Here is a 23652-nt window from a genome sequence, read left to right on the forward strand (position 1 = left end):
GAGTAAGGGGAGGCGGAGGAAGGCTGGGGAGTGGGAAAGCAGTGGGAGGAGAAGCAGAGAGCGCAGTGTCAAAGTGTCAAAGCAGGAGAGACATCTGGGAAGGAGTTCAGCATGGGGCAGATGCAGTAAGTTTGTGGTCTGGTAGGAATTTCAGAGACTTCACAGATGAGGGCCTTTATTTTCTCCTTGCACTAGTGCATTTGATGAGAGCTGGGAGTAGGGTGGGGACAAGAGGAGAGAGATGAGGTTCGTTACAGCTTTCAGGCAGAGCTGGAAGAGGGAGCTGACCAAGGTTGGACTGTGAAGTGAGGCTGAGAGCCTGCTGAAACTGGAGTCTGCATCTGCAGTGGCACCTCTGAGTAGGGGCTGCACAGGCCAGAAAATTCACTTCTGCCTTGGTCATTTCCAGTCGACGGCCCCTGTGCCTTTTGGGGTCACTTCTTGACAACTTCTCTTGACCACTATTTATTGCTTTCTTCCTGCAGCGAGTCAAAGGGCAGAGGTCTTTAACAGCTTCTGGAGAGAGTGCCGCAGCTGTGCTGCAGCCCGCCAGATTGATGCAGGGGGAAGTTTGTCTCCTGGGATATCCGGGCCCACGGCCACAGTAAAGAGTTGGAACAGGAGCTGTTTCCAGGGTTCAGCATGGCAAGGTCTTAGTGTGTCTCAGGAGGGTAAACAGTGGCACAAATCACTTCTGTCAAAGGCCTGAGCAACAATCAGAAGTCCTTGGCGAGGCTTCTCTCTGAGCAACATTTTCTGGCTAAGAAAGAGGAACTCTCCAGCTTCCTTTCACAGCATATCATGACCCTGAGGCCCATGTAACCACAGAGAGTACTTTATCACAAGCTACAGCAGTCTGCAGCAGCTAACCCACTATTGAGGGCATAATGTGCACCCAATTTATAAAACTTAGTTTGAAAGAAGTTTTTGTTGAAGGCAGGGCAATCTGAATGTCTGTTCACTCAAGGAACAAATACACATAGTGTACCTACAGTGTGCCTGTCCCTGTCCTAGACTCAGAAGCTTTCGGAATGACATCTTCTGCTGATCTGGCTCTGAAATGTTCAGAGGCTCCTGACATGGGCATCCAATCATAAACTCTTCCTGAGCCAGTCTGGGAGATGCCTGAGAAGTCACCAGGAAAGCCTTCCCGTTTTTCTTCATTTTGGGGAGCCCCTGGAACTTAATGACCTCAGTGGCGTCCTATAGACCTGCAGTTCTCCCTTTATCATTTCCAATGAGGTTGGCTTGAGAGACGAAGGGATGCTAAAGGTGCATGAGCCGCCTCCCATAAATTCATAGAGCATATCCTGGTCACTCCAGTTGTCAGATCCGAGCATCAGTCAGATCCCACTTTATGACCAGACTCAATGAACAGGGGGCCTATAGCATCAGTCTCAATAACTCTATTGGTTAGTCAATTCTCTGATTGGAGTGATTGAGACTTGGTGAAGGTTATAAACTCTCTGTCACAGCCTGGAATTTGCTGTCACAGCCTGGAATTTGCTGTCACAGCCCTTAGCACTCTCCTTTTAAGTACAGTTGGTCCTGATCATGTGCAGATTCTGTATTTGTGAATTCACCAACTCTCTGAAATTTATTTGTAACCCTTGAATCAATACTCATGGAGCTTTTGCAGTCATTTCTTGACATGTGCAGAAGGATGAAAAATTCAGGTCTCTCAGGGAGCACATTCCCGGCTGAGGTCGGACAAGGCAGTGCTCTGCCTTCATGTTTCAGCTCTTTTATTGTAAACAAGGGTGCTTTTTGCGGTCTATTTAGTGCCATGTTTTTTGCATTTTTTTGCTTTTTGTTTGGTGATTTTGCTGTTTAAAATGGTCCCCAACTGTAATGCAAAAGTGCTGCCTGTGCTCCTAAACACAAGAAGGCTGTGCTGTGCCTTATGGAGAAAATACGTGTTAGACGAGTTTCATTAGATACGAGTTGTGCCATTGGCCATGAGTTCAGTGTTAGTGAACCAACGATATATATTAAATAAGGTGCCTTTAAACAGAAACGCACATAAAACTTACATATTGACCAGTTGACAAAAATGTTGTGATCAGAGGCTCATAGGAACCTCACGCAAGTGGTGAGGTCTGAGCTGGGTTTGGATTTTGGTCCGTGTCCTACTAGTCCCTTCTGTGTGTCCACCATCCAAAGACTCTGGGCACCAACTGGCCCAGGGTCTGCTCCTTCTAATTTCCACTTAGCTATGGCTTTTCTGGCCCAAAAGATGGGGCATTACTCACCCCAGCCTCTCCCCAGGTGACAGCCACAGATGCAGACAGTGGTCCATTTGGCCTCCTCTCCTATTCCTTGGGTGCCGGACTTGGGGCCTCGGGGTCTCCCCCGTTCCGCATCGATGCCCACAGTGGTGACGTGTGCACGACTCGGACCCTGGACCGCGATCAGGGGCCCTCAAGCTTCGACTTCACAGTGACAGCTGTGGATGGGGTAAGTGGGCAGACTGTGGGCAGGCTGGGGTAGGGCATTCACCAGGGCCGCTCAAGGCCCACCTGACTTAATGGCTGCATGTCTCACCAGGGAGGCCTCAAGTCTCTGGTATACGTGAAGGTGTTTGTGTCAGACGAGAACGACAACCCACCTCAGTTTTATCCACGGGAGTATGCTGCCAGTCTGAGCGCCCAGAGTCCACCAGGCACAGCTGTGCTGAGGGTGCGCGCCCATGACCCTGACCAGGGGCCCCATGGGCGACTCTCCTACCACATCCTGGCTGGCAATAGCCCCCCACTCTTTGCCTTGGATGAGCACTCAGGTGAGAATACTCCCATTCCCAGGGCTTGCCTCCCCACCTGCCTAAATGAAGTACTGCTTCCACCCCAACCCTTCCAGCTCTATTCTGTTTCCTTATACATCTCCACTTCTGTCCCTCCTCCCAGGGCTGTTGACAGTAGCCTGGCCCTTGGCCAGACGGGCCAATTCGGTGGTGCAGCTGGAGATCGGGGCTCAGGATGGAGGTGGCCTGCAGGCAGAGCCCAGTGCCCGAGTCAACATCAGCATTGTGCTTGGAACTCCCACACCACCAGTATTTGAACAACTACAGTATGTCTTTTCTGTGCCAGAGGATGTGGCACCAGGCACCAGCGTGGGAGTAGTCCAGGCACACAATCCACCAGGTATCACTTATCATTATATCCGCTTGGTGTCATACCCAGACACCCCAACGTAACCCTCGAGTATCACACCACAGGTAGCCCCAATACAAAACACTCTGGTTCCAATCCCCACCACCTCCTTGGGCATAGTGCAGGCACTCTGCTTCATCCCCAGATACATTAATATCAGCCTAGTGCCACCCAGCTTCTCTGCCAACACCTGCCTCTCCCCCTAATACTTTGAAAGGCCCAGTGTGGGCACTGCCTAGCCCTTTTGAGGATCAGAGTCTGGGTCCCAACTCAGTAGGTGCCCCCCATCTCTTTTCTGACCCCTCTTTCCTCTTCCCTAGGTCGCCTGGGGCCTGTGACTCTCGCCCTGTCAGGTGGGAATCCCCAAGGACTCTTCTCCCTAGATGGGGCCACAGGGTTGTTACAAACGCTTCGCCCTTTGGACCGGGAGCTGCTGGGACCAGTGCTGGAGCTGGAGGTGCGGGCAGGCAGTGGCGTGCCCCCGGCTTTTGCTGTAGCTCGGGTGCGTGTGCTGCTGGATGATGTGAATGACAACGCCCCTGCCTTCCCTGCACCTGAAGACACGGTGTTGCTGCCACCAAGCACTGCCCCGGGGACCCCCATCTATACACTGCGGGCTCTGGACCCTGACTCGGGTGTTAACAGTCGAGTCACCTTTACCCTGCTTGCTGGGGGTGGTGGGATCTTCACTGTGGACCCCACCACAGGCCACATACGGCTTATGGGACCTCTGGGGCCTCCAGGGGGGCCAGCCCATGAACTGGAGCTGGAAGCCCGGGATGGGGGCTCCCCGCCCCGCACCAGCCACTTTCGACTGCGGGTGGTGGTACAGGACTTGGGGACCCGTGGGCTGGCTCCCCACTTCGACAGCCCCACCTACCGTGTGGACCTGCCCTCAGGCACCACCCCTGGGACTCAAGTCCTGCAAGTGCAGGCTCGAGCTCCGGATGGGGGCCCTGTCACCTACCACCTTGCAGCAGATGGGCCAAGTAGCCCCTTTGGCCTGGAACCACAGAGTGGGTGGCTATGGGTGCGAGCAGCACTGGACCGTGAGGCCCAGGAGTTGTACACGCTGAAAGTAATGGCAGTGTCTGGGTCCAAAGCTGAATTGGGGCAGCAGACAGCCACAGCCACCGTGAGGGTCAGCATCCTCAACCAGAATGACCACAGTCCCCGCTTGTCTGAGGAGCCCACCTTCCTGGCTGTGGCTGAGAACCAGCCCCCGGGGACCAGTGTGGGCCGGGTCCTTGCCACCGACCGAGACTCAGGACCCAATGGACGTCTGACCTACAGCCTGCGACAGCTGTCAGAAGACAGCAAGGCCTTCCGCATCCACCACCAGACTGGTGAGCACTGGGACCCAAAATCTGAGACCCTATAGCCTCGTCCTCAGACTGGTGAACACCCAGACACGATCCCCAGAGCCTGGCCACGAGGACCAGGACTGAGCCTGGAGTTTTACCCTGGCATTCCCTTCCACACTCTCCAAACCCCAGCCTCTCACGGACCTCAGGCTCCGCATCCCTAGCTACCCCATACATGATCTCTATCTATCCTGCACTCCCAGGAGAGGTGACCACACTCCAAACTCTGGACCGTGAGCGGCAAAGCAGCTACCAGCTCCTGGTGCAGGTGCAGGATGGGGGGAACCCACCCCGCAGTACCACAGGCACCATACACATTGCAGTGCTTGACCTCAATGACAACAGCCCCACCTTCTTGCAGGCCTCAGGGGCTGCTGGTGGGGGCCTTCCCATACAGGTATGTGAAGCTGCAGGACTCTGCCCTGAAGAAGTGAGAGGGTATTTGGGTCTCTGCTTAGAGGTGTAGGTGTAAGTAAGAAGGGTCTTGGAACAGGTGTGAGAGAAAAGAAAGGGCTCTGCCTGCACATAGGTGATGGGAACTCCATCCTGAGTTGTCTCAAGAAGAGGAAGGAGACAACTGTAGATGAGTTGTGTTCCCACAGGTACCAGATGGTGTGCCTCCAGGAACACTGGTGACAACTCTGCAGGCCAAGGATCCGGATGAGGGGGAGAATGGAACCATCCTGTACATGCTAACTGGTATGGGGTGTGGAGAGAAGGGAGTTGGTGGGTGATGGCAGGCCCTCATGACATGTCCAGCTCTGGAACCCAAGCTCTAACCCTTCCTCTGCCTGTCCCCAGGTCCTGGCTCGGAGCTCTTCTCTCTGCACCCTCACTCAGGGGAGCTGCTCACTGCAGCACCCCTGATCCGAGCGGAGCGGCCTCACTATGTGCTGACACTGAGCGCTCACGACCAAGGCAGCCCCCCTCGGAGCTCCAGCCTCCAGCTGCTGGTGCAGGTATGGCTGCCCTTCCTCCAATCTGTCCACATCTCCTTGGCCACAAATGTGGGCATCCCCCTCCAAGAGCGCCATCTTCCTAAGTCCTTGTGCCCTCTCCTCTAGTCAGGCTACTCTGACCACCCTTCTGCTACTCAGCAGGCCAGCCCAGATTCCCTTTTACGTGGGTCCCCCTGATTCCGTCCTCCCTCCTGGGTCCACAACAGGTGCTTCCCTCAGCTCGCTCGGCTGAGCCTCCTCCGGAACCCGCAGAGCCGGACCCGGCGGCGCCTGTGCCTGTCGTGCTGACCGTGACAGCAGCCGAGGGGCTCCAGCCGGGCTCTCTGTTGGGCTCGGTGGCGCCGCCAGAGCCGGCGGGGTTGGGCGCACTCGTTTACACACTGGTGGGCGGCGCCGACCCGGAGGGCACCTTCGCGCTGGACGCGGCATCGGGGCGTCTGTACCTGGCGCGACCCCTGGACTTCGAGGCGGGCCCGGCGTGGCGCGCGCTCACAGTGCGCGCCGAGGGGCCGGGAGGCGCGGGCGCGCGGCTGCTGCGCGTGCAGGTGCGCGTGCAGGACGAGAACGAGCATGCGCCGGCCTTCGCGCGGGACCCGTTGGCGCTGGCGCTGCCGGAGAACCCCGAACCTGGCGCGGCGCTGTACACTTTCCGCGCGTCCGACGCCGACGGCCCGGGCCCCAACAGCGACGTGCGCTACCGCCTGCTGCGCCAGGAGCCGCCCGTGCCCGCGCTTCGCCTGGACGCACGCACCGGGGCGCTCAGCGCGCCGCGGGGCCTGGACCGGGAGACCACTCCCGCTCTGCTGCTGCTCGTGGAAGCCACCGACCGGCCCGCCAACGCCAGCCGCCGCCGTGCAGCACGCGTTTCTGCGCGCGTCTTTGTCACGGATGAGAATGACAACGCTCCGGCCTTTGCTTCGCCCTCACGTGTGCGCCTCCCTGAGGATCAGCCTCCAGGGCCCGCGGCGCTGCACGTGGTAGCCCGGGACCCGGACCTGGGCGAGGCTGCGCGCGTGTCCTATCGCCTGGCAGCTGGCGGGGACGGCTACTTCCGGCTACACCCCAGTACCGGTGAGTTGGGGGAGGGGGGTGAGGCTAGGAGGGTGCTGATGTGGAGCTCGTGTTGAGGTTTCGTTCCAACCCACCTTACCGCTCACCTAGGAGCGCTGTCCGTGGTGCGGTCCCTGGACCGTGAACAGCGAGCTGAGTTCGTGCTGACCGTAGTGGCCTCCGACCACGGCTCCCCGCCGCGCTCAGCCACGCAGCTCCTGACTGTCAGTGTCGCCGACGTCAACGACGAGGCACCCGCTTTCCAACAGCAGGAGTACAGCGTCCTCTTGCGTGAGAACAGCCCTCCTGGCACATCTTTGCTCACTCTGCGGGCTACTGACCCGGACCTGGGTAAGGCCGGGGGGGGCGGGGAGAATGAGTTGGAAGAGGGGTGGACTGGGGCGAGAAAGGGTATATTCACCCTCTGATCTTCCCCCACGCTGCTGCTCTTCAGGGGCCAATGGGCAAGTGACTTATGGAGGCATCTCTGGCGACAGCTTCTCCCTGGACCCAAACACTGGAGTTCTTACAACTCTCAGGGCCCTGGATCGGGAGGAGCAGGAGGAGATCAACCTGACAGGTATACATTGACAGGATCCCCAAAGCCTGAGGTGTTGTAAACACCAGAGTTACATGGGCAGGTCCCCAAAAGTACCTTCTAGAAGCTTCCACCTCTTACAGCACAGATTCTATTTCTATTATATTTTTAATCCTTTGGGGGAGTCAAGAGTTTGGCAGAGTACAAGGTGCACTGCCTTCTAAGCTGTCACTGCTGTGATCACACTAACTCTCAGATGCATCATGTCACAGCTGTGCCCTCTAGGATTCCCTCAGGTTACACTGTAGCCATTTAACAGAGGAGCTTGTGGATACTGAGTACCAGAGGGATTAAGTGACTTGCTCAGGCTAACAGCTTGGAAGTGGCAGAGCGGGGACTTGAACTCAGATCTGTTGTTACCTCATTTAGTGCTTTTTCTGTCACACCACCGCATATATGTATGCGTGCCTGTGTGCTTGTGGGGTGTGGACAGATGGACATATTCTGATTTTTGTGTGTACCTGGTGAACACGTGAACAGTACGTGGTATGGATTCCTCCATGGGTTGGGAGCAGGCTAGATTGCATTGATTTTGCTTTCCGACAGTGTATGCCCGGGACGGGGGCTCACCGCCACTGTTGACCCATGTCACAGTGCGAGTGGCTGTGGAGGATGAGAATGACCATGCCCCAAGCTTTGGGAGTGCCCATCTCTCCCTGGAGGTGCCTGAGGGCCAGGACCCACAGACCCTTACCATGCTGCGGGCCTCCGACCCAGATGTGGGAGCCAACGGGCAGCTGCAGTACCGCATCCTGGGTGAGAACCTTCCCACACCCACTTGCCCAGGTCTACTGCTTGTTGGCCTGTGTCAGACCCAGTGTGTCTGGGTGTCCTTTTCCTTCTTTTTATGTTTCTGTGTCTCCAAACATCTCTGTCTATGCTCCTCCAGTTTTTGATCTCCTTGTCTCTTTTTATCTTCCTGTTTCTTTTCTTTCTTTTTCTTTCTTATCTCTCCCTGTAGAGCAGTTGTTCTCAAACTTTTTCATCTCAGGAACCCTTAACATTCTTAAGTTTTGAGAACTGTATAGAACTTTGGCTCAGACTTCCTAGGTGGCGCAGTGGTTAAGAATCTGCCTGCCAATGCAGGGAACACAGGTTCGATCCCTGCTCCAGGAAGATTCCACATGCCATGGAGCTACTAAGCCCGTGTGCCAAAAAAAAAAAAAAAAGAACTTTGGCTTATACGATATCAGCATTTATTGATATAATAAAATGTGATATAATAATAAATATATAAAATATATAATAAACATACCAATATTTATGATATTTGATATTAAAACTGAGAAAAATTTTAAATATCATTGCAGAACAAGCCAATGAAGTGTACCACTTGCCATACTTCTGCACAGGGTTTCAACTAACAATTCGTTGGACAGTAATGAGGTTACAAAGATTATAGCAGGTATATAACTGAAGGAAGGCCAGCAAAAACTGAGTGAATCTCTAAAAACAACACATATTTATGCTGTAAACTTTCTACCTAGAATATTCTGGAAAACACAAGACTACATAAGTACACATTCCATTAACCATCCAAGTCATGTCATCACATGTCATGTAGTATCTGGACTCCACTCTGTGTTTGTGAGTTGATGAGAATGAAAAAGTCATATAATGTCTTAGTATTGCTATGAAAATAGTTTTGACCTTGTATACTCCCCAAAAGGGTCTCAGGGGAATCCCTGGAAACCCTGGGGTCCCCAGAGCACACTCTGAGAAAAACTACTTTACAGTATCTTTCTTTACCTTCTGTGTTTCTCTGCCTTCTCTTTGTTACTCAGACCCTGAGACTCCATCCTGGGTCCGTCCATCCACTTTCCCTTTTTCTTTTCTCTCTCTCTCTCTCCCCTTCTCTTTCTTTGCCAGGTTGCCTGTAAATCACCCCTGCTCCCATGGGCTGACACATGTATGTTTATATGTGCATGCACTTCTCTGCAGATGGGGACCCATCGGGAGCCTTTGTCCTGGACCTAGCTTCTGGGGAGTTTGGCACCATGAGGCCACTAGACCGGGAGGTGGAGCCAGCATTCCAGCTGCGGATAGAAGCCCGGGATGGAGGCCAGCCAGCTCTCAGTGCTACTCTGCTTGTGACAGTGACAGTGCTGGATGCTAATGACCATGCCCCAGCCTTCCCTGTGCCTGCCTACTCTGTGGAGGTGCCTGAGGATGCACCTGCAGGGACCCTGCTGCTGCAGCTCCAGGCTCATGATCCTGATGCTGGGGCCAATGGCCGCGTGACCTACTACCTGGGAGCAGGTGCAGCAGGAGCCTTCCTGCTGGAGCCCAGCTCTGGGGAATTGCGCACAGCCGCAACCCTGGACAGAGAGCAGTGTTCCAGCTATGCCTTTACCGTGAATGCAGTGGATGGTGCAGCTGCTGGGCCCCTGAGCACCACAGTGCCTGTCACCGTCGTGGTGCGCGATGTCAATGACCACACACCCACCTTCCCCACCAGTCCCCTGAGGCTGCGCCTGCCCCGCCCAGGCCCTAGCTTCGGCACCCCAACCCTGCCTCTGGCCACTCTGCGAGCCGAAGACCGTGATGCTGGTGCCAATGCCTCCATCCTGTACCGGCTGGCAGGCACACCACCTCCTCGCACCACCGTGGACTCTTACACTGGTGAAATCCGTATGGCCCGCTCCCCTGTATCCCTCGGTCCCCGAGATCGTATTCTCTTCATTGTGGCAACCGACCTTGGCCGTCCAGCTCGCTCTGCCACTGGTGTGGTCATTGTTGGGCTGCAGGGGGAGTCTGAACGTGGACCCCGCTTTCCCCGGGCTAGTAGCGAAGCCACGCTCCGTGAGAATGCGCCCCCAGGTGGGTCCCTAACCATGTCTCCCAGCTTTGTGTCCCTGGGTAGGCTGGGGTTACTCACTAAAAATGGTCCCTAAACTTCTTCAGTCTAGAGCTTACCTTTCAACCAATACCATCCTCTCTGCAGGGACTCCCATTGTCTCTCCCAAGGCTATCCATGCAGGGGGCTCAAGTGGACCCATCACATACAGCATCCTCAGTGGGAATGAGAAAGGGACATTCTCCATCCAGCCTAGTACAGGTAAGGGACAGGAACAGGGGGCTCTGTGAGGGGACAAGCTCCTGGTGGGGGGGGCTCCTCTTTGGGCCTGAGGAGACTGGCTGTGGAGAGGCTGCCCTTGAGTAGCAGGCCTCAGAGAGGGAGGCTTTAGGGCAAGCAAGAGGTCTGTCAGTGATGCATCCTGCCTCCCTCCAGGAGCCATTACAGTTCGCTCAGCAGAGGGGCTGGACTTTGAGGCAAGCCCCCGCCTGCGACTGGTGCTGCAGGCGGAGAGTGGAGGAGCCTTTGCCTTTTCTGTGCTGACCCTAATCCTGCAAGATGCCAACGACAATGCTCCCCGCTTCCTGCAGCCCCACTACGTGGCCTTCCTGCCTGAGTCCAGGCCCTTGGAGGGACCCCTGCTGCAGGTGTGGGGTGTGATGGGAAGATGAGGGGCAGGGCTGGGCAGACTTTGTGTGTGGCCAGCCCAGTGCCAGCAGCCTCATACTCTCATCAGGTGGAAGCAGATGACCTGGATCAAGGCCCCAGTGGACAGATCTCCTACAGTCTGGCCGCATCCCAGCCAGCCCGCGGATTGTTCCACATAGACCCAGCCACAGGCACTGTCACTACCACAGCTATCCTGGACCGTGAGATCTGGGCTGAAGCACGGTGAGGCTTGGCTCTGTAGACCCTGAGACTCCATCCTGGGTCCATCCAGTTTCGAGCGCTGCACTGAATCTCCTTCAATCCCTCGGCCATATCCTGAGTTCCCCGTCCCCCCCACCCCGGCCTGTCCTGAGGCTTCCTGTCCCTGCCCAGGGTTCTCCCTGTCCCCAGGCCCCGCCCCATGATTGTCCTCTGTGTTCAGGCTCGTGCTGATGGCCACAGACAGAGGAAGCCCAGCCCTGGTGGGCTCAGCTACCCTGACGGTGATGGTCATTGACACCAATGACAATCGTCCCACCATCCCCCAGCCCTGGGAGCTCCGAGTGTCAGAAGGTGAGGACCGGGTAAAGTGAGAGGTTCAAAGGGCGGTAGGGAAGCACTGTTCCCCACCCTGGGGCTCCGGGGGTGTCTGGGACTATGCCAAACACCCTCATCCTATGTATTGCAGATGCACTGTTGGGCTCAGAGATTGCACAGGTAACAGGGAATGACGTGGACTCAGGACCGGTGCTGTGGTATGTGCTGAGCCCTTCTGGGCCCCAGGATCCCTTCAGTGTAGGCCGCTATGGAGGTCGCCTCTCCCTCACGGGCCCCTTGGATTTCGAGCAGCGTGACCGCTACCACCTACAGCTCCTGGCACATGATGGGCCTCACGAGGGCCGTGCCAACCTCACAGTGCTCGTGGAGGATGTCAATGACAATGCACCTGCCTTCTCACAGACCCTCTACCAGGTACTGGTGCCCCCACCTCTGGGCCCTGGGTTGTTCACAATGGAGGGAAGTGACAAGGCTTTAGAAGGGCCTGGGGTGGGCTGGACGTTGGAACTGACTTGGGGATGGAGCTTTGGGGATATAAGAGTCCCATCTCAAACGAGCCTTCTAAATCCTGGGAACTGTGTCCAAGTCCTTCATCCAGTGCCCAGAAATGGGGGAGGGTGGACAATCCAAGTACTATGGGGAACGTGGGCTCCAAGCTGGAACAGATGCCGAGCAGAGCTCATAGGACGAAGCTGCAGGACACAGGCTGAGTGAGCAGCTGGGAATCTTGGCCATAAACCCTTGTGCTCACACCTCAGGTGAAGCTGCTTGAGCACACACCCCCAGGCCGTGCCATTCTGTCCGTCTCTGCCACGGACCGGGACTCAGGTGCCAATGGTCACGTCTCCTATCACCTGGCTTCCCCTGCTGAGGGCTTCAGTGTTGACCCCAACAACGGTGCGTCCTTCCTGGGATCTACCCCTTATCCTTGACTGTGTTGGGCCATATTTGACCTCATTCCTAGAATTTCTTGCCTGAACTCTTAACGCCTAGATCTCTGACCCAGGGAGGACATTCCCTGCCCCACCCCCGTCCCCTGTCTCTACTTTAAGCACTGTCCTTACTGCATGTCTAGAAGCCATTCCCTGAATCCTGGATGCCATTCCGTAATCTCCCAGCACACAGGCCACTCCCTGGAGTCTGACTTCCAAGGCCATTTCCCAGTCCCCAAAGGGTCACCACCGCCTCTGCTGATTCCATGTTCCTCTTCATTCCCTTCTCATCTCAGGGACCTTGTTCACGACGGTGGGGACAGCGGCCTTGGGTCATGAAGGGCCAGGAGTGATGGATGTGGTGCTGGAAGCACGCGATCATGGGGTGCCGGCTCGGGCAGCCCGCGCCACAGTGCACGTGCAGCTGCAGGACCAGAACGACCACGCCCCGAGCTTCACGTTGCCCCACTACCGTGTGGCGGTGACTGAGGATCTGCCCCCTGGTTCCACCCTGCTCACCCTGGAGGCCACAGACGCCGACGGAAGCCGCACCCACGCCACCGTGGACTACAGCATTGTCAGTGGCAACCGGGGTCGCGTCTTTCAGCTGGAACCTCGGCTGGCTGAGGCTGGGGAGGGCGACGGACTAGGCCCCCAGGCCCTGGGCTGCCTGGTGTTGCTTGAGCCTCTAGACTTTGAAAGCCTAACCCAGTACAACCTAACTGTGGCTGCAGCTGACCGGGGGCAGCCACCTCGAAGCTCGGCTGTGCCGGTCACCGTCACCGTGCTGGATGTCAACGACAACCCGCCTGTCTTCACCCGAGCATCCTACCGTGTGGCGGTACCCGAGGACACGCCTGTTGGAGCTGAGCTGCTGCGTGTGGCGGCCTCCGATGCTGACCCAGGCCCTCACGGCCTTGTGCACTTCACCGTCAGCTCAGGCGACCCTCTGGGGCTCTTTGAGCTGGATGAGACCTCAGGCGACTTGCGACTTGCGCGCCCCTTGGACTGTGAGACCCAGGCCCGCCATCAGCTTGTAGTGCAGGCTGCCGACCCTGCTGGGGCACACTTTGCTCTGGCACCAGTGAGCATCGAGGTCCAGGATGTGAATGACCACGGCCCAGCCTTCCCTCTGAGCTTGCTCAGCACCAGCCTGGCAGAGAACCAGCCTCCAGGCACTCTTGTGACCACTCTGCATGCGATTGATGGGGATGCTGGGGCTTTCGGAAGGCTCCACTACAGCCTGCTGGAGGCTGGGCCAGGGCCTGAGGGCCGCGAGGCATTTGCACTGAACAGCTCAACCGGGGAGTTGCGGGCACGAGTGTCCTTTGACTATGAGCACACAGGAAGCTTCCAGTTGCTGGTGGGTGCTACCGATGCTGGGAATCTGTCAGCCTCAGTCACCGTGTCAGTGCTGGTGACCGGCGAGGACGAGTATGACCCAGTATTCCTGGCTCCAGCTTTCCACTTCCAAGTGCCAGAAGGTGCCCGGCGTGGCCACAGCCTGGGTCACGTGCAGGCCACAGACGAGGATGGTGGTGCTGATGGCTTGGTGCTCTATTCCCTTGCCACCTCTTCCCCCTATTTTGCTATCAACCAGACTACAGGTGTCCTGTACCTGCGGGTGGACAGCCGGGCACCAGGAAGTAGAACAGGCACCTCTGGGGGTGGGGGCCGGACCCGACGTGAGGCGCCACGGGAGCTGAGGCTGGAGGTGGTGGCACGGGGGCCTCTGCCTGGTTCTCGGAGTGCCACAGTGCCTGTGACTGTGGACATCACCCACACTGCACTGGGCCTGGCACCTGACCTCAACCTGCTATTGGTGGGGGCTGTGGCGGCCTCCCTGGGAGTCGTGGTGGTGCTTGCACTGGCAGCCCTGGTCTTAGGGCTGGTGCGGGCCCGGAGCCGCAAGGCCGAGGCGGCACCTGGCCCGATGTCACAGGCAGCACCCCTGGCCAGCGGCTCTCTACAGAAGCTGGGCCGAGAGCCACCCAGCCCACCGCCCTCAGAGCACCTGTATCACCAGACTCTCCCCAGCTATGGGGGACCCGGAGCTGGAGGACCCTACCCCCGTGGTGGCTCCTTGGACCCTTCACACTCGAGTGGCCGAGGTTCAGCGGAGGCTGCAGAGGATGACGAGATCCGCATGATCAATGAGTTCCCCCGCGTGGCCAGTGTGGCTTCCTCCCTGGCTGCCCGTGGCCCTGACTCCGGCATCCAGCAGGATGCAGACGGACTGAGTGATACATCCTGCGAGCCACCTGCTCCCGACACCTGGTATAAGGGCCGCAAGGCAGGGCTGCTGCTGCCGGGTGCAGGAGCCACTCTGTACCGAGAAGAGGGGCCCCCAGCCACTGCCACAGCCTTCCTGGGGGGCTGTGGCCTAAGCCCTGCACCCACTGGGGACTATGGCTTTCCAGCAGATGGCAAGCCATGCGTGGCAGGAGCGCTGACAGCCATCGTGGCTGGTGAGGAGGAGCTCCGTGGCAGCTATAACTGGGACTACCTGCTGAGCTGGTGCCCTCAGTTCCAGCCGCTGGCCAGCGTCTTCACAGAGATCGCCCGGCTCAAGGATGAGGCTCGGCCATGTCCCCCGGCTCCCCGTATTGACCCACCGCCCCTCATCACGGCCGTGGCCCACCCTGGAGCCAAGTCTGTGCCCCCCAAGCCAGCCAGCACGGCTGCAACCCGGGCCATCTTCCCACCGGCCTCTCACCGCTCCCCCATCAGCCATGAAGGTTCCCTGTCCTCAGCTGCCATGTCCCCCAGCTTCTCACCCTCACTGTCTCCTCTGGCTGCTCGCTCACCCGTTGTCTCACCATTTGGGGTGGCCCAGGGCCCCTCAGCCTCAGCACTGAGTGCAGAGTCCGGCCTGGAGCCACCCGATGACACAGAGCTGCACATCTAGCTGGGGCCCAGGCTGGGCCCCGACCTGGGATGCGCACAGTGTCCCCAATGCAGGCCCCATCTGAGCCTGCCCTGGGCAGCCTCGGACCATGATTGGCCACGGGGGAGGCCAGCTCCCCACCCCAGAGTCCTCCAGTGGGGACAGGTCTCACGTTTACCCGGGGCCCTGTCAGAGCACCAGCACCACGAGGCCCTGTGGGGCACTGACCTGTGGCCAGGCCCAGTGTGGGGAGAAAGATGATGAAGGAGGCCGCAGCCCTGGGTTCTCCTCAATGAGGGCTTCTTGCCCTGTGCCAGCACCCTGAGATGGAGCTGAGACTTTATTTATTGGGGGGTAGGGGGGAAGGGGACAGTCCCTCCAACTTGTTTGGGCCCAGCTCCTTTGGGTTTCACTGACACCCCTGCCCCTGCCCAGAATCAAGTGCCAATTCTCACTCTGGAGCCTTAATAAACTGCAGTTTGTATCCAGTGTCCGGCTCTGTTCTGTGGGGGCCATAGGGATGGGGGGATGATGGGAAGGCACCTGGCACACTGTGGACACCTCAGGAGGCACATAGGGGCATCTAGGGTGAGGGTGGGTTGGGATGGCACAGGGAGCACGAGCGTAGCCTGAAGCTATCACATCTCTCTGCAGTCGACCTTTCCCTCTACCATGGGCAGGAGGCCAGGAGACAGCAGACAGCAGGGGCTTGCTTGTGGCAGTGACCTAGAGAGCGATTGGCTGGATGGGGAGAGATCTTGGAGAGGACCAGCTCTAGGCCTGAGGGTCTTCAAGGAGGTAGGGGTGGATACAAGAACAGCCAGTGGTTTATTTGTTTTTCATGGGGTCACTATATATTCACATGTAATAAGAGCTCACATTTGTTAGGCCTTTTGTGAGGCTCTCTGCTGAGGGATTTGCCTGCTTTATCTCTGTAAAATGCACTGCAACCCTCCAAGGCAGAGCACTTTTAACTTAACAGTCTTCATATTCTACATGAAGAAACCTAGGCTCCAAGAAGTTAAGTGACTTTCTGATATCATACAGCTAGTAAGAACCTGGGTGTGTGGGTCTGTGGGCCTCCAGAGCCCCTTTCTTAAGCACCCCTACACTGATGAGTCCTGGATTCTTGCAGCAGGTGGGGAGTCCCAGGCAGTCCACAGAAGGAGAATCCAAGTGGCAGCCTCCACAGCATTCAGGACCACCCATTCAAGGGAGGAGCCAGTACCGTCACTCGTTTCTAGGCAGAGACGGGTGGTGGTGGACGATAGGGCTCATGTGATCTGTCACATGACAGCGGATCTGCAGAAAGGCAGAATGAGACCCCGATCCTGGTGAGAAACTAGGGGGCCCTGGGAGAAGGGAATCACGTTGGAGAGAGTATATGTTGGAGGGTGGGAACACAATGACAGTCCAGCTCCTGCTGAAACCCATGTGCTGCCCCTGCAGCCTCCTAGGGCTCCTTGCCCTCTTTGTCGCCGGCAAATGCAGTTACAGCCCGGAGCCCGACCAGCAGCGGACGTGAGTTGACTTAGCACTGACTGCCCGCTCCTCAGGGCCTGTCCTGTACCCATTATCCTGGTTCTAGCCTCCCGCACCCCCTTACCGGCTCCCTGTACCCACTCCATAGCCTTATTCCCAGGTTCCCAGGCTCGGTCCCAGTCATCCACTTCCTGTGATCCATATCCGCTTCTGGAATCCTTCCCAAGGTCTAGATCTAATGCTGAACCTTCCCATCCCCCCTCTAACGAAGGCCACGTTCCTGATCCCTGACCCTGCAGGCTGCCCCCAGGCTGGGTGCCCCTTGGCCGTGCGGACCCTGAGGAAGAGCTGAGTCTCACGTTTGCCCTGAGGCAGCAGAACCTGGAGAGATTGTCAGAGCTGGTGCAGGCTGTGTCGGATCCCGGCTCTCCTCGCTATGGTGCCTGGCGGGACTGGGGGAGGGATGTGGGATGCAATGGAGGGACACAGGACTGGGCTGAGCACGCGACGGTGCAGGTCATGTCAGGGGCGTGCTCTGGGGGCCTATTGCGGGGTGGGGGGGGTGTCTAGGAATGACAGTGACCTTCACTAAAGAGTTTCTGAATAAAAAAGTGAATTGAAACTAGGCTGTCCAAAACTAACTCACATTCGTTCCTCCAAAACTTTCTACCTCCGTTCATCAGGCTAAAAAACTGAAGTGGGTATGGTTAAGAGCACAAGCTTGGTGATCAGATCTGGATTCAAATTCTGACTCTACTATTTACCAGCTACCAGACAAATGGGGAAGTAGTATCTAATACGCGTATAAGTGCTTATTACCTTAAATTTCACCCCCTCACCACTAAATTCACTCTTATTTACTCCTCCATTCAGACACTAAGGCCGCCAGTTCCAGCTCTGAAATAGTCCACCCTCTCACCGTTCCTTGTTGACACCAGCTCAGTTGATTACTCTCTCGCCTAGACTGCTGCCCAGCCCCCTCACTGGCCTGCAGTCTCTTCCCCTCCACTCCATCCCTACTCCACTCCCCACTCTGCTCCAAAAGTGTCCATGTTTTGTTCCAATGGTCAGGCTAGGTTGTGTGCATCCCCTGCTGGCAGCCCCTCGTGGTGGGGAAGGAAAGGTGAGGGTGTGAGGGAAGCAGTCTTAAGGTTCACCGAGGAGGTGTGTACATGATTCCCGGAGGACAGCAGTGACTCCCCATCATGTTAAGCTCCAGTGACTCCTGGTTAAGGTCCAAAAAGGGCAACTTGGAAAAGCAATGAATGAAGGCAAGAGTCTCTGTTGAATCCCTGCAGGAAAGTACCTGACCCTAGAGGAAGTGGCTGAACTGGTCCAGCCATCACCGCTGACCCGCCACACGGTCCAAAAATGGCTTTTGGCGGCTGGAGCCCGGAACTGCCACTCAGTGACCACGCAGGACTTTCTGACTTGCTGGCTTAGCGTCCGGTAAGAGGGAATAACTGCCTCATGGAGAGTACCAATCATCCCATCAGGGAGATTCGTCACTCCAGTAGGAGAGAGCTGAGAGCTTGCAAGGGGCTGTGGGTGAAAATGCGTGGGGAGACAATGACTAACTGCCCAGGGATGCTCAGGCAGCCTCCTCTGCTTTGTTCCGTGCTTTCTGACCTCTGTTCTCTGATCTCTGACTTCCAGACAAGCAGAGCTGCTGCTCTCTGGGGCTGAGTTTCATCGCTATATGGGGGGACCTGCAGACACCCATGTTGTAAGGTCCCCACGTCCCTACAGGCTCCCAAAGGCCTTGGCCTCCCATGTGGATTTTGGTAACACCCAGTGGGGTTGGTGGGGGTTGGGCTAGTTGGAGCCAGAGACTGGAGAAATTTAGATGCCATGGGGGTAGGTGTGGGGAGTGGGGTCCGTGGTAAAATGGGGGGTGGCGTCTAAGGGATGTCTTCCTCAAGCCTGACTCCTCCCCACAGTGGGGGGGCTGCACCGCTTTCCCCCCACATCAACCCTGAGGCAGCGCTCCAAGCCACAGGCGCCAGGGACGGTTGGCCTGCACCTGGGGGTGACCCCATCTGTGATCCGTGAGCGTTACAACTTGACGGCACAAGATGTGGGCTCTGGCACAACCAACAACAGTCAAGCCTGTGCCCAGGTGAGCCATGCAGAGAGCCTCAGGGTCCTCACAGCCTCCCCAAGGTGCCTGACCCGCCTGGGGCTGACTCTGACTCTAACCCCTGGGCTCTCATCCCCAATCCTGGGATCTGGGACAGTATCCCCTGACCTGACCCTTAGGGCTGTGTCCTCTGACCCATGATATCTGCTCTGACTCCCTCCATAGTTCCTGGAGCAGTATTTCCATGACTCAGACCTGGCTGAGTTCATGCATCTCTTCGGTGGGAACTTTGCACACCTGGCATCAGTAGCCCGTGTGGTTGGACAGCAGGGCCGGGGCCGGGCCGGGATCGAGGCCAGCCTAGATGTGGAGTACCTGATGAGTGCTGGTGCCAACATCTCCACCTGGGTCTACAGTAGCCCTGGTACTGCCAAGGGGACTGGCTGATGGGGATAGAGGTTGGGGTGAATGGTGATCTTTGCTCCCCCAAGGTAATCCCATGAGCTAGCGGGAGATCCTGACAACCTCCCAAATGACTGCTCTTGTGCCCTCTTCTCCAAAAAAATCCAGGCCGGCATGAATCACAGGAGCCCTTCCTGCAGTGGCTCCTGCTGCTCAGTAATGAGTCAGCCTTGCCACATGTGCACACTGTGAGCTACGGAGATGACGAGGACTCCCTCAGCAGCGCCTACATCCAGCGGGTCAACACTGAGCTCATGAAAGCTGCTGCTCGGGGTCTTACCCTGCTCTTTGCCTCAGGTGACCTCCTACTCTATACTTAGACCCCCTCCCCCACCCACTCGCACCCAACATGAGAACTTTAACACCACAGTGACTCCTGGACCTGATCTCTAACTCATAATCTGAACTCAACAGGGACCACTGACCTGACCTCAACCCTGACCTCTTGCATTAATGACTTAACACTTGAATTTCCTTTCTGACATCTGAACCCACATTCCAAGCTCTGACCAGTTAAACTGAGTGTAAAACTTGGTCTCTCTTCCAGGTGACAGTGGGGCGGGGTGTTGGTCTGTCTCAGGAAGACACCGGTTTCGTCCCAGCTTCCCTGCCTCCAGGTAAGCATCCCAGCCCACCTCTAACCCGTGACCACCAACCTTTCATTTGTGACCTCATGACCTGGAACCTTTGCCTTGATTGCACCAGGTGCTCCTGTGGCTCAACCCTCAGCTTTACCTGCTCTGATCCTTGCACCCCCTCTTCTTCCTGTAGGTCCCAGGCCCCAAGTTTCCTGAGTAGAACATAGCTCCCAGTGGTTTGCTTCCTCAGTCCCCAGCCATTTTAGTGGGAGATTTGGTGGGTGTTCTGCAGGAAAAAGTGTGCAGTCACCTCAGGCCACGCCTTGAGCCCAAAACCTCTCAGCCATCCCCATGTACATACTACACTAGAGTGATTTCTCAGCCCCTCCAGCAAGACCCAGGCCATACTCACCCATCCCCATGCGTTTTAGAGGTGCCTTTACGACCCCACAATCTGAGTGCTGTCTTCTACCCTCAGCCCCTATGTCACCACGGTGGGAGGCACATCTTTCCAGAATCCTTTCCGAGTCACAGATGAGGTTGTGGACTATATCAGTGGTGGTGGCTTTAGCAATGTGTTCCCACAGCCTTCATACCAGGTACGTGTGTGTTTGTGTGGATGGAGGGGGGATGGGTGGGATCCTCAGTTCAGCAGATGATACTCAACAATGCCTTTCACAAAAAAATAAATAAATAAAATAAAAATAAAAAACAATGCCTTTCAGGAGGAAGCAGTAGCCCGGTACTTGAGCTCCAGTCCCCACTTGCCACCGTCCAGTTACTTCAATGCCAGTGGCCGTGCCTACCCAGACGTGGCTGCACTCTCTGACGGCTACTGGGTGGTCAGCAACCACGTGCCCATTCCGTGGGTGTCCGGCACTTCGGTGAGAATCAGCCTGGCTCCAGACTCCCACCCAGGGAATACCCTCACCTTCCACCCCAAGAGCTTGCACCCATAAACCCTGACTTCTAGACCTCTGATCCATCCCTCCCCAAAAGTCCAATCACTCTGAACCTCTAACCTCTACCTGTACCCTCACCCTTGCAGGCCTCTACTCCAGTGTTTGGGGGACTCCTATCCCTGATAAATGAACACAGAATCCTCAGAGGCCTCTCTGTTCTTGGTTTTCTCAATCCACGGCTCTACCAGCAGCGTGGGGCAGGACTCTTTGATGTAAGTGGGAAAGGGAGGGAGTGTGGCCATTTTCATAAGAGTATGTCAAGTGCTAAGATGAGCTTGAGGGTGACTCTGATGGGGTGGGATAGCCTCTGGAATGTGAATACAGGGTGCGGTGCTGCAGTCTGTTAGCATCAGCAGACCCAGATCTGATGCCCACCTTCTCCCTAGGTAACCCGTGGCTGCCATGAGTCCTGTCTGAATGAAGAGGTGGAGGGTCAAGGTTTCTGCTCTGGCCCTGGCTGGGATCCTGTGACAGGCTGGGGAACACCCAACTTCCCAGCTCTGCTGAAGACACTAATTAACCCTTGACCCTTTCCTACTAGAAGAGCGGGCCCATCCCCTGTCCCCTGCCCCACAGCTGGTGGCTCAATCCCTGATTCTGCACTGCTGGAAGCCCTGCTGAACACTCAACTGTTGACTGCCGCAGACAGCTTCTCTCCCTAACCCAGAAATGCTGTGAGCTTGACTTGACTCCCAACCCTAGCTGCTCCACCATACTCAGGTCCCTCTACCCCTGCCCTGGTGTTCCTCCACAGATGCTATAACCAGCACTGTTTGGGAGCCTCCCCTGCACACCACCCCCTGCCCCCCATTTCTTCTTTTTCTTTTCACCCAGGCTTTTCCAAAGGGTTGTCTACACTGACTGTGCAGTACACTATTTCACTTCATCTTCACTCCTCAATTCATTGCCATGAGACTTCTGCTCTAACTTTTTCACTCTTTCCTCCCCTGAGAAACATTGAGAAATGAAGGCCTCCCTGCTGCTTCATCCGTGCACACTTCCCAATCTTTGTTTTGTGGGCTGTCACAGTAGCCTACTGCCTCTCCTTCCTTAGTTTCCAGGGCTTAACTTCTCCTTCTCTGACCACTCCCTCTTCCTCCTTCATTCCCTCTTTCCTCCTTCTCTTTCTCTGCTTCCTCATTGAATGTTGTTGTATTTCATTGCTCCACCCTTAGTCTTTTGCCCTTCTCACTCTACTTATTGTCCCCTGGAACAAATCAATCACTGCCTTCACAGCCATCACCATCTCACTAAATCACTTTCTATCCAACAGTGATTGATACCTCAAAAGCAAGATGCGTGATACTCAATTTTTCATCTCCCTTCTTCCCAATCCAAAACTGTTCTCCTTTGTGTCTTCTTTGTAAATGATACTGTACTTCTTTCAACCAGGCCAGAAATCTAAAGCATCATCCTTGACTCCCATTTCCCTCACCTCCTCCCGTCATCACCTTCAGTCAACAAGTGCTACTGACTTTACCTCTTAAATACATCTTTGTCAATCCACAAGTCCTGCCCATTATATTTCCTAAATACATTTAGAACGCATCTACTTCTCTCCAACTCTACTGCTACTGCATTCGCTTTGAGCCCTATTCCCTCTCCTCTGAACTGAGGAGGCCCTTGCGAGAAGTGTCCTTACTTCCCGCCCTTTCCTAAACCATTGACCAGAGGACGATGCAAATCCTGCGAGGTCATTTACTTGCTTAAGAAGCTTCAGTGATTACTGGATATAGTTCAGGCTTTTTAATCACGACTTAAACACCTAACTCCTTACTTGCCATTTGTTCCTGAGTAACAAAGTATTTATCCTTTCCTGCCCTCCCCCCACACACTTTCACTTTTGCTCAAGATAGTCTGTGTCCTAACATTACCTCTGGCTCCCTCTGCCTGGTTGATTTCCATAATTCTTTCAAGACTCAGCTCAGAAGTCACCTTCTCTTGTGAACCTTCTGGCTCCCTTAAGCTAGTTGATTTGGGTATGACAGAAAAATCCTAGATTCTTGAAAACAAACCTGTTTGATTCTTGGTTCTGATACAGACTAGGAGAGAGCCTTGGGCAAGTAAGTTCAACTCTCTGAGGCTTTTTCCTCATCTGTTAAGTGAGGATATTGATAGCTGCCTCTAATATTCAGGGAATCATTAAATGGAAGTTAATAGAATACCTGATGCAGATGTAGGCAGCAGCTGTTATTTCCCTTCCTCCCTCGCATTGCACATTCTGTGTCTACCTCCAGTATTTTAATCCCCATATATTGTTGAAATGGCCAGTTTAACTGTTTGCCTCGCTTTCCAAGACCATTAGTGCCTAGAGGACTAGAATCTTTTCCTACTTAACCTTGTATTCGCAGACCCTAGTTCAAGACTGGCAAATAGGAATTAAATAAATGTTTCATTGAAAACGTCACTCTTTCACTAGCTGTGATTTTGCATATGTTGTTTATTCAGGGTGAACGACAACCATCCCTCTGTATCCTCAGGTACCACATCCACAGATTCAACCAATCATGAATTGAAGATATTAAAAAAAAAATTCCAGAAGGTTATAAAAAGCAAAACTTGAATTTACCACCCATGAGCAACTATTTACATAGCATTTACACTGTATTAGATATCATAACTAATCTAGAAATGATTTAAAGTATACAGTTCAAATACTATGCAATTTCATATAAGGGACTTGAGCAACCACGAATTTTGGTATCCATGGGGGGTGGGGGGGGGGCGGTGCTGGAACCAGTCCTGCCCACCTCTTGCCGTCTAGACCAAGGGTGGACTGTACCTCTCTCCCGATCTGCAGCAGCACTGTGTGAGCTCTCCTGTTGCCCTCACTTCTTTGGGTAGCTGGCGGGGAGAGAGGCTATCCAACTCCACTACAAACCCTTAAAAGGCTGAATAAGGGGACTAGAAAGAATGCAGATTGGCAGGCAACCAATGGTCGAGAGGTGTCGGGGCGGTGAGCCCCAAAGAAGGTCTCTAGATGTCAGGCTGGTTGAGGTGCCCCAGACCCACAGAAGAGACTTCTTGACATTCAAGGGTTCTGACCCCAGCGAATCCGCTCGGGAGATCTGCGGGGTGTGAGGCGAAATGTCCGCGCTAGGCGGTTCTCCAAGACTTGATCTCCGCCCATCGGCCTTTGTCAACTA

General features: G+C 55.5%; 2 protein-coding genes across 3 annotated transcripts in view; both read left to right on the forward strand.

The window, feature by feature from the left end:
* DCHS1 (dachsous cadherin-related 1) overlaps window positions 1-15426 on the forward strand; it is a 35202-nt gene extending 19776 nt beyond the window's left edge. Inside the window, exons 3-21 of the mRNA XM_057695496.1 lie at window positions 2269-2457; window positions 2548-2779; window positions 2904-3140; window positions 3470-4495; window positions 4717-4910; window positions 5116-5212; window positions 5315-5472; window positions 5679-6543; window positions 6634-6873; window positions 6977-7102; window positions 7667-7876; window positions 9062-9940; window positions 10065-10178; window positions 10353-10564; window positions 10654-10808; window positions 11008-11138; window positions 11254-11537; window positions 11882-12020; window positions 12352-15426. Coding sequence (XP_057551479.1) covers window positions 2269-2457; window positions 2548-2779; window positions 2904-3140; window positions 3470-4495; window positions 4717-4910; window positions 5116-5212; window positions 5315-5472; window positions 5679-6543; window positions 6634-6873; window positions 6977-7102; window positions 7667-7876; window positions 9062-9940; window positions 10065-10178; window positions 10353-10564; window positions 10654-10808; window positions 11008-11138; window positions 11254-11537; window positions 11882-12020; window positions 12352-14963 — 8100 coding nt within the window. The 3' untranslated portion in view covers window positions 14964-15426. The remainder of the gene's footprint in view (window positions 1-2268; window positions 2458-2547; window positions 2780-2903; window positions 3141-3469; window positions 4496-4716; window positions 4911-5115; window positions 5213-5314; window positions 5473-5678; window positions 6544-6633; window positions 6874-6976; window positions 7103-7666; window positions 7877-9061; window positions 9941-10064; window positions 10179-10352; window positions 10565-10653; window positions 10809-11007; window positions 11139-11253; window positions 11538-11881; window positions 12021-12351) is intronic.
* A 787-nt stretch (window positions 15427-16213) lies between these two features.
* On the forward strand, window positions 16214-22913 carry TPP1 (tripeptidyl peptidase 1). 2 transcript variants are annotated; one of them, XM_057750933.1, is made up of 13 exons: window positions 16214-16276; window positions 16392-16463; window positions 16724-16863; window positions 17723-17873; window positions 18081-18208; window positions 18365-18543; window positions 18730-18928; window positions 19075-19263; window positions 19514-19583; window positions 20023-20143; window positions 20270-20428; window positions 20593-20718; window positions 20893-22913. In XM_057750933.1, exons 1-13 carry the CDS (start codon window positions 16233-16235, stop codon window positions 21031-21033), a joined length of 1719 nt encoding a protein of 572 aa, XP_057606916.1. In that variant the 5' UTR covers window positions 16214-16232; the 3' UTR covers window positions 21034-22913. The 2 variants fall into 2 exon arrangements, with proteins under 2 accessions (XP_057606916.1, XP_057606915.1); XM_057750932.1 differs by lacking the exon at window positions 16214-16276 and having other exon boundaries at window positions 16284-16463.
* Window positions 22914-23652: the final 739 nt, after the last annotated feature.

The sequence above is a fragment of the Hippopotamus amphibius genome, chromosome 9 (assembly GCF_030028045.1).
Source record: "Hippopotamus amphibius kiboko isolate mHipAmp2 chromosome 9, mHipAmp2.hap2, whole genome shotgun sequence".
NCBI classification, from domain to species: domain Eukaryota; kingdom Metazoa; phylum Chordata; class Mammalia; order Artiodactyla; family Hippopotamidae; genus Hippopotamus; species Hippopotamus amphibius.

What these genes read in the sequence shown, in the direction of transcription:
- TPP1 (XM_057750932.1), top strand. Translation starts at nt 16,327, where the DNA reads ATGTTGGAGGGTGGGAACACAATGACAGTCCAGCTCCTGCTGAAACCC. An exon ending in GAGCCCGACCAGCAGCGGAC is followed by an intron (nt 16,464 to 16,723) that starts GTGAGTTGACTT and finishes CTGACCCTGCAG; the next exon opens with GCTGCCCCCAGGCTGGGTGC. An exon ending in TACCCTGCTCTTTGCCTCAG is followed by an intron (nt 19,264 to 19,513) that starts GTGACCTCCTAC and finishes TCTCTCTTCCAG; the next exon opens with GTGACAGTGGGGCGGGGTGT.